The following is a 10,122-nucleotide window of genomic DNA, read 5'->3' on the forward strand; positions in this document are numbered from 1 at the left end:
AGTCACCTGATCCCTATGGACCCACTTTGGTCTTTCTGTGGGACTAGTGTAGGTCTTTTTTGAATTTGTGATGGACCACGATTTTAATTAAATTGATCTACTTTAAATTTTTTAAGGACCTCGAGACTATTTTTTTTTTGTAAAGGACTAAATTGAGAATCATGTTTTTTGTTAGGGACTTAAAAAATTATTTACTCCTAATATATATATTGAATCAAGAGACAAATAACAATCTACACAAAAAAAAAAAAAAAAAAAAATTAAAATCAAAAAGTTTATGACCGCACTTGCGGGTATTTGCCCGCAAGTGGGTCCGCCAATGATACCGGTGTCAAATTTTAATTTTGACACCTCATCTGAGAGCCGTTATATCAAAAAAGATCAACGACTCTGATTTGCAAGCATGTGACGCCTTTGATCTTTTTTGATCTAACGGCTCTCAGATAAGATGTAAAAATTAAAATTTGACACCGATATCAAAAGATCCTATATATATATATACTCATGACTTGGAGGGAAAAGATTTTCACCACTAATTCTAAAATAATTCTTATAAAAATCGAACCTATGACTTTTGAGCCACCAAAGCACCAATCTTTATGAGTTGCACTTCGCTTAACAACTGGGCTACAAGTTAAGGTTATATAGATATTGGTTTAGTAACTTTAGTTCGTTACTTGGATTAGATTCTGTACCGTATCTTGGGAAAGGACATGGCACATTGACACAATCCAATCTTTTGGTCCAATGTTCATTCTTGCTTTGTCTCGTTGGATTTGTGAAATGTATTCGACCCCCAATACATTTATCCAATTTCTTTACGACGATGAAGAATTCAATGTTCACCAACAACTTATGCTCCGGAAGAAAATATGTTGTGTGGTGAAGAGAAACAGCAGAAAACATGTTCAAATCCTTAAGATAAGGTGATGACACGAGTCAAGTAAAACCAGAGCAGTATGGGAACCAGAAAATAATAATAAATCAGATCAGAAATCTTGTGGCTTATTCAACTTCTTTACCTTTCCAATCAAATGTATTCTATTTTGGCTCGCCTCGGTCTTTTCATTATATGATTCTTAAAAACAAAAAACGGCACATTGATGTGAATGATTCAATGAATACCCTTTACTTTTTTGATTGGCCTTGGCCCCCTTTACAAAAAAAAAAAAAAAAATACATTGAGAAGGTACAAGTTAACTTCCTTTGAAAATGAAATAAAAATAAAGATTGAATAGTTTTTCATTATTAGCTCATCAAATCCATCCATGGAACCAGAAGTTTCGTAAAAATTCATTTTAAAAGTATTGAAAATTATTGTTTAAATATAATATTTTTTCTGCTAAATTATGAAATTAAATTTGACTCAACATCAATATGTAATTCTAATTATTAATAAATAAAAGTACTATATCATTAGAGTAATTATAATATTTTAATTGTACAAAATGTATTTATTTTATTATTTAACATCAGATGACTTATTAATGATATGGTCATTTAATTTAAACCCATTCTATATGTAAATATGAGATATGATCATTTTATATCAAGATAAGAATATTAAGTTTTATGTTAGTCTTGATTGTAGATTTACTTATATTTAACTGTTCTAATTTATTATTCACATTAACAGTTAAGTGTATCCATAATCAACATTTAAGATTTAAATTATATGTTTACAAAAAAAATATTGAAATTATATATTACATGGGTGGGGTTAAAGGTGTCAGTTGGTCTAACAGGGGCCTACGGCTAGACCTATATCAGGGCAGATTCGGCATGTCACATAAAGTCAAGTCGAACAGGTTCAGACCTTAAAAAAAGCCTATTTAAAAAATAGGCCATAGAGTTGCTTTGATATGTCGGACCTATAAGCTTACAGGTCGACCTATATCATATTATTTATTTTAAAATAAAATAAATAAATTATTATTTTAATAATTTTGAATAATAAAATAATATTATTTTTATTATTATTAAATGTCGAATAGGATTAAATAGGCTAACAAATCTGACTCAAGACTTTTATTTTTTAAATATAAGACAAACCAGACATAATTTGAATCTCTACAAGTCTAAGAGACCATGTCAGGTTTAAAGTTTTTTACATAAATCTACCATCTATAAAACAAAGTCTAACCCATCTCAGTTTATTTATACTCCTAATTACATCAATATAAAAGATCTAACCAATATTTAAACCAAAAAAGAAAAAAATCTATCCCGTAAATATATAGTTGGTTTATCACATGGGCTGAAAATGACCAATTACTGGATTGTCATCCTTTATTGACTTCTACCCTGATGAGAGGATAAGATAAGTGGTCCACTAACTTATTTAAATCTCAGTGCATGACATCCACTGCGTTCTCTCCAACAAATACAAAATGTCATTAAACTTTTACAAATACTTAATGGGATCTATTTTGAATTTTTATTTTGGAATATTAGGACCGACTTGTTTGGATCTTCTATTTTTTAAACTAAAAATTACTTATAAGTTAAAGCTAAAAAAAAAAAGCTAAAAGCTATTTGATTACATGAAATTTTTAGTTTAAAAGTTACTTAAAAACATATATTTCAAGAAAATTATCTATCTCTATGTCTATAGCTCTTTATTTAAAAAAAAAATACACAATTCAAGAAAAGCTGATAAGAGCTTAAAAAACAGCTTTTATCTTTTAATTTTTTTCTTCATTATAAAAAAATGAGTTTTTCATTATAAGAGTTTTTCTTAAAACTTATGCTTATAAATAATTTCTAAAAAAAAGAATTCAAACAGACACTAAATTTGACGAAATATAAATTCTTGAAATGAGAGCAATCAGCTTGGTTTTAATCCATACCAGTAAAAGGTAGATAGAAATTTTGCTTGGCCTAGATTGTTAGGCTGTTAGCAACAATGTTATAAAAACTGGACTCACTCGGTCGGGTCGACCCGTAAATCGGTGAATCGATCATGTAATCGGTCTGGTTTTCATATTGAACCGGTCATGTTACAGAATCGATGTGACCCGGAGCGACCCGACCGATTTTCGTAAAAATCCGTGACCCGGTCGGTTCCATCGTTGACCCAGCCCGGTCTATAAAAAAATTAATTAATTTTCATAAATTAATGTCTTTTTTTTTTTACTCTCAAACACAAATGATTTGTTTTCTTTTGAAATATTTGAGTGATTTGTAGCTTATTAACTTACATAGATTATGTACCTACAACACTAATATTATCTTGATTGTGCAATATGCAGGAAATTTTGATCTGATTTATAGTTAGATATGTCGTTTACTGAACTGAAAGAGTAGTATCACAAATATTATATGTTTGATTGATCTTTTGTTGGACAATGATGTGTAATTTATTATTTTCATATTAAAATATTTGAAATTTGTATATTTTTTTACAAGTATTTAAGTATATTTATAGTTTTTTAATATAAATTGTAGATTTACATATACTTATCGGATCATGCGATTGAACTAGTGATCTAATACCTCAACCGAGTCCGATCGGAATTTAATAACATGGGTCAGTAACATCAATAAACATAAAGACAAAGCAGGGTTCACCATCCAAAACGCTACTGGATTCCAAATGGTGGACCGGAAAAACAAAAATAAAAACAGACGTTATAGCCCAAATCTGCTTCTTCTTCTTTTAAGAAAATAAATTGTATTTAGCTGACGAAATAAAATATGCGCAAATGATTTCCCAACTAGTCAGTAGCCTAATAGTCATGCAATGCAAAATAATTGAACCGAATTGTATTTTTTAACTAACTTTATAAATTAATTTAAAAATTAAACCAAAGAATTGGATTTGAGAAGCCAATTCAGAATAAGTTCGAAACCTATTCAGAATTGATTTGCATATCCGAACAAAGTTCTCAACAGGTTTGGAACAGATTATAACTGATAAACTGATTTTAAAATATGAATCGGTTACAAATCAATTTAGAAAAAATAAAACCAATTTGTATTAAATAAAACAAGTCGAAGCTATTTAAATTTATTCAGCTTGGTTCATGAAAGAAAACTGGTTGAAATTAAACCATACACAACCTTAGTAATAATTAGAAAATTATTGATTGGTTGCCTTGGATATCAAATTCTTTTATATTTTTTAAAAAAGTTAAAATTAACAATACTACTTCAACAATAATACCATACCAATTGTAGTTTACCAAAAAAAAAATATCATATCAATTGTGAATTTCATCTGCATTCCAATTACTCCAACATAAATATTCCTCCTTTGGCACATGTGATAAAGAACCTTTGGCACATGTAGTAAAGAACCTGCGGTCGCTTAACCAGAGATTTCAAATTAATGGAAAAAAAGGATTTAGTATAACAACCCCCAAAAGTGCTCAATGAAGATAGTTTTCGATTACAAAGGATACTCTCGCCGCCGGAGGATACGTTTGAGATTACTCAAAAAAAAAAAAAAAAAAAAAACAAATCCAGGCCATCAAATGCTCAATTTTTCCTTTCGTAACCAATGGCATGCACCCATTTACCTTGTTCATGCATCCTTCCCGTATAACACAGTTGCTCGAGCTAATAAAATAGCAGTAGTTGCACGTCCCAAACGGAAACTAGTATCAGTTAGGCAAAATTAGCAAGAAATTGGAAAAGAAAAAATTATATGAAATGAAAGGAAAACGAAATTGAAGTACTGGCTTAAATTTTACGAAAAAATAGAGGTTACTTTTATCGTTCTACTATTGATAGATTACATTTGTTTTGAATGGCATACTGTCATGTAGGGAGAAAAAAAATACAAAAAGATCTTGTTCTATAGTTTGGCCTCCTTACATATATTGTTAACCATTGGATTCCAACACCCGAGGGTGAAGGAACAAGGAACTTAGATTTTATCTGATACCTTCAAAGAAGGAGCTGGTATTTCATGGACTGCAAAACCGCGACGACACCAATCAGGGTCAACGTGGTAAGCTGCTCACTGTTGTGCACCTTTCATTCATTGATATGTGTGGCTCATTTGAATCCTTCTGAAACCTGGTCAGGGATGTAAAAGACTTTTACCAAAATGCATAAGAATGAACAAGGATAACTCGTGGAAATTTTTCCCCAGTAAGTAGTGAAGGAAAAAATAAACTTCAGCCTATCAAAACTCAAAGAGAAGAAGCTAAAGCTTGAATGTTAGAGAAGTAAGCAACAGCATACAACTGTTTAAAATACGGAGGTAATGACTGAAACTACTCCTGTATAACAAGCAATCAAACCTTTTCACTCAACAGAAATCTTAGATACATTGAGGAAAATCATAACTTTTCAAATTCCAAAACAAGTAGACAATTGACATTGAAGAGCATGTTACTTTAAAAAATTTCAAAACCAAATTAATCCAAGACTTAAGAAGTGATGTCTAAACTAGGACAAGGTTTACAGATAACTTACCCAGTTTCACTGAAATAGAAAAGATTGCTTAAAAGGCATGGCAAGTGAAACAACCACTCAAAGAACGCATCTGGCTGGTTCTAAGAAAAGATGAAGCCTTGTGGGAAGTTCTTACATCTTGCTCGACTTGGTTGGGTAAAACTGATCTTCTCATCTCCTGAGCTTTTTTCTGAGCCAATCTAAGCTTGTTCATAATCTTATCCATAGAGGATGCTCGCCTCTTTTCCAACTTCATCTGAAATAGAAAAGGTAATAATCACAATCATGATCCATTTGTTTATGCTCTCTCTCCACTCTAATTTTTCTCCTCCTTTATTTATTTTTTAAAATCCTTCGACTCCAAATACAGAGTAATCCTTAAAGCATGTATGCAGTTAAATGAATTAACAAAAAAATATGATCCACATAATGCTTGATTTGTGCATCATAACAAAAAAAGGCATTTTACTCACATAAAAATTAGAGACATTCTTTAAGACTTCATAATGGACATTCAGCTAACTAAGGACAGCCAAAAGGATACTGAGGGTAAATATTTCAGCAACTCAAATTGAGGGTAGAGAAAGAAGGGAGAACTCCAAAAACAAAACTCTCAATGATAATATTTATGATAAAGGGACAATAACTCTAAATGATGCTGGTTATTTTGCTTCATAGTAAATATTTTTAATAAATTCCTTATATGGAACTCTCCAAATAAACAAATCACTAGGAAGTAACCTCTAGTTTCCGTATTGCTGCCTCAGCTTTTGCCTTTTGCAAGTTCTCCCATGCAGTGATTTTGGCTTCCTTACTTTTAGCCCTGGACAAATAAAAATAGCTGGCATCTTAGAAACAACATAAAGTTTGTGCATAAATTTCTTTGCCAGAAAATTATCGGAGTTTCCTCCCGAGATAAAAATGGTCAGATCTTACTAATTCAAACTTTTCAACTTCCTTAATTGAATTGTTTAGTACGAGTAATTTGAATCACAGTTGAAAGGTAATAAAGAGAGATTATTGACAACTCATGCACACTTGGCATTTTAATTGAATCATTTCTCGGACAAAAACATATAGTTAATCTAGTAAATCGATCATAATAAACCTCACAAACACCAATTATTGTTGCCCTAGCATGAACTACACAGGATCAACCTCATTTTCAGCGTAGCTCATAGCAATTGGATAAGGGCGGAATAAAAACAACTCAACTTTAAAGTGAAAACTTCACTTCTTAATATAACCCATTCACCCTATTAGTTTCAGATTTTCAGTGCAAACTTGTCCTGAATTAGTTTCTCTTTATTTTAATAGATAAATTGAACCGAATTGACACAATGCCAGAGTAAACATACTTTGAGACAGTTTTTGAGGTTTCAGAAATGTCCCAAGTTGAAGATTGAGCGCTTATTTCCTTCCTTTTCCAGCTTTCAACATTTTCTGAGCCTCTGCCAAAGAATAGGGCCCTATGTTTCTTGGACCACCTTGTCATGGTTACATGTTCATCCACCTGCACATCCCTGATATCCGCCTTAGAGAAAGAAACACTCCGCAATTCTGTCACAGGCAAGGCAGATGGAGTGGAGGCAGAGAAAGAAGGCCTCAAATTGGGAGAGGAGCATGAGCTACCCTGTGGGCTCATCTGGGTTGCCATGTCCCTCCTCGAAACAGCACGAGATACATCGGTTCCCACATCTTTTAAGCCATCAAACTTATCCTCTGTGAATTAGAACAAAAAAAAAAAAGAATGCAAGATCAGATGCCTACAAGCATTGAAGCATAGTTTCTTATCATATAAGAAGACCACAGTCTATACTTGTGATGACACCGTTATGCATAAAAATTGTTTATAACCTCACTTCATTTCAACTATCAACCAATCATTAGTGTCTAAAGAAATCATTTGTTTCATTTATACGACCTTTTAACAAGGGCAGAATACATGATCATAGTATGGGTAGTTTGCAGAATACATTGGGCGAATTCAAAGTCCGACAATTATAATTCATTTAAATTTTGCCCAAGTCAATCCCTTGCGGGTCGCCCTTTAAACATGCAATCTTCCATTGTCAAGTTTGCATAGATGAAGAGACTTTTAAGCATAAGTTCATAGATGAATAAGTTAAAATTGTATGTAATGGAAATCTAAAGGGAGTCTAGGTCCAAACAATGGATATAATAATAATAACCTTGGGCAGGCTTTGATGGTTGACTCTGCATCCCAGAGCAGCATCCATGAACACTAACTGAGCGGGCCATGCAAGGTTCTGTTCTCGTGGGAAGTACTCCACCATGGCCAGTGGAACTGGTTGTGAATCCATCAGCAGAGATAACACCAGCCGAAAATGGAGAAGCTGCCATAAAATTCCCTGCATTCCCCCTTTCAAACATTGGCATTGCTGGAGAATACAAGGAATAATAAGCAATACCAGGGGGTCCAAGTGGACCACTCTTGGACTTTGGCTTCCTCTGGGGTGGGGGAAGCGAAGCCCTCCCAATGCCATCTCCTGAAACAGGACTGAGAATCCATCTCTCAGCATCTTCCCATTTGGAAGGCAATGTTCTCCCGTTGTTGAATGGCAACAAAGCCGCACCCACGTGCTTCCGGGTAGCACTTGTATGCGAAGGAACTCGCTCGGAGCTCCATCCCTTTTGCATTGCAACACGATAATTGGGTGTCACGGGACTAGGGAAAGTGGCAGTGCCAGACCTTCGAGAAGAAAACGAACTCTTTTTTACAGTTCCAAGGCGCGGCGAAGATCCGGTGGCATTGTTCAGATCTAATGGAGCAGGTTTCTTCAACAAGGCTTCAGATCTTGATCTCTTGTCTTGACATTCTTTGTTTACAAAGAAAAGCAGGGATTAAAATAAAAATAAGCCATAAAGCGGACACTTTTTTTTTCAATTATTAGAGAGTGGCAGCGATACCTTTGAGGGCCAGAGAGAAAGAGTTTCTTGCTGAGTCCAATTCCAGTAGTTGATTTTCGTCTTCAATATCAACGTCGCTGTCCTCGTTTTGAACTGCGATGTGGATACGCTACAGGGTCAATTTTGAAATCGTCGAGCCCTCGTGGCGAATTAGTAATTTTTGCAACAAAACAAAAACAAAATGGTGTATACCTTTTGCCTTTTCTCCATTTCTGGCGAAACGACCGTGCTTCTTGTTGTTGCGTACTGCAGGTTTGTTTGGATTTGGATCTGGACCTGGACCACTACAGCTATCGTCGCGAGCAAAATCACCCTCATGCCCTGCCAAATGCTGCAACAGATTCCAGAAGGATTTAACACTGGGCCAACCTCAAATCTTTTCTAGCTTAGATTCGACCTTTCAGACATGCGTCATCTTAATTAGTACACTCAAAAAACAAAGCTCATTATTCCTAAACACGGATTATCATCATTCAGTGTTTGTGGTCGAAAAAATAGAGAGTATGAAGTACGAACCAGGGAGAATTCAGAGGCAAAAGCGTCGTGATCATGAGAGTCAGATGCAAATGAGCATCGATCAACGCTGGCAGAAGCAGAGGAGAAGAGACTCAAGTTGGATTCAAGAGTGAAGACGATGGACTCGGGGCTGCTTAACCCCAGCCTCCACGAGCTTCGTTCCTGAAACCCTAACTCCGCCATTGTCGACAAACTACCTTATCTTCTCCTCACACTCACAGTAAGCAGTACATGAGATTCGGTTTTTTCATTAACAAACAAGACAGTGACAATTTGGCGGTTGTTAGAAGAAAACAACGCCGAATGAACCATTTCCATTCAGGGAGAATGGTAAAAAGAATCGTGGACTGTAGAAAAAGACAAAAGACTTTTTGGATTTTAACTTTTAAGGAAGAAGGTCTACTAGTACAGTAGCTTGTAATACGGTAGTTTTTTAAGCTAAATCCTCGTTGCCTTGTTTTACACGCAATTTAGAAAAAAAAAATAAAAAAATCCATGCGTGGATTTGATTGGTTGCGAAATAATAACCATAGGGTGCATCTGTCCTTACTCGTTGACCAACAGAGATCAAATACGAACCACTGGACCAGATACATCCGTCCCGCCAAAATTGCCTTCATGCTTTCGAATTTGTTTTTTCTTCCAAATAAAAATTCAGCTCCCGGTTGACATATTTTTTTTTGGAGTTACTCAATCTTAATTATCCCTTTGAGATGAGTTGGCTCCTTCCGGTATTTCCACGAACTTCGACTCTTTGAACCGGCTGTGGAACTAATCCGGAGTGCGGAGAAACAGTGATGACTAAAGGTTCAGCCTCTCCCTAATTGACATATTTACACGCGGGAAAGAGGGAACATGTGTAATTAAAAAAAAGGTTTAATAATTGTTATTTTAATTTCTTGACATATATTAAAAGACAATTTAATCCTATTTTTTTATAAGAAAAATTAAAAACTGAATTGATGGCTATAAAAAAAATATGATAGAGAAAAATTTGATATTTTTGTAAACTGGGCATTAACCTTACCTACCCAGCCTTGAACTATCATTTATATGGCATACATTTATTTCTTGTGATTTTTATTCGAATCATAGTTTTAAATTTAAAAAAAAAAAAACATATTAATAGCACTTGTGGTTAGGTAGGTATGGTCCTTATCTACACTGAACTCACAACATATTTGTTAGCGCTTGGACTGAAACCTCACCGCTCATGAGTCATGGATGATTCCATTTGCCATATCAAAGCTTGAAAGCACGATAGATAAATAA

General features: G+C 34.2%; 1 protein-coding gene across 2 annotated transcripts; it reads right to left on the reverse strand.

Annotated features, from left to right (window-relative positions):
- Nucleotides 1-4,467: 4,467 nt before the first annotated feature.
- Nucleotides 4,468-9,208, reverse strand: LOC133289309 (uncharacterized). Of its 2 annotated transcripts, XR_009748474.1 has the most exons (9): nucleotides 8,851-9,208; nucleotides 8,527-8,665; nucleotides 8,335-8,427; nucleotides 7,596-8,243; nucleotides 6,762-7,125; nucleotides 6,145-6,226; nucleotides 5,425-5,659; nucleotides 4,889-5,022; nucleotides 4,468-4,598 (listed from the first exon to the last, which is right to left on the reverse strand). XR_009748474.1 is itself a non-coding variant. In XM_061487224.1 (8 exons), the coding sequence occupies exons 1-7, from the start codon at nucleotides 9,031-9,033 to the stop codon at nucleotides 5,453-5,455; spliced, it is 1,716 nt and encodes a 571-aa protein (XP_061343208.1). In that variant the 5' UTR covers nucleotides 9,034-9,208; the 3' UTR covers nucleotides 4,685-5,022; nucleotides 5,425-5,452. The 2 variants fall into 2 exon arrangements, 1 of the variants encoding a protein (XP_061343208.1); XM_061487224.1 differs by lacking the exon at nucleotides 4,468-4,598 and having other exon boundaries at nucleotides 4,685-5,022.
- Nucleotides 9,209-10,122: the final 914 nt, after the last annotated feature.

Source organism: Gastrolobium bilobum, unplaced genomic scaffold, assembly GCF_033153095.1.
Source record: "Gastrolobium bilobum isolate Gb01-03AN ecotype WA unplaced genomic scaffold, APGP_CSIRO_Gbil_v1 utg9887, whole genome shotgun sequence".
Taxonomy (NCBI): Eukaryota; Viridiplantae; Streptophyta; class Magnoliopsida; order Fabales; family Fabaceae; genus Gastrolobium; species Gastrolobium bilobum.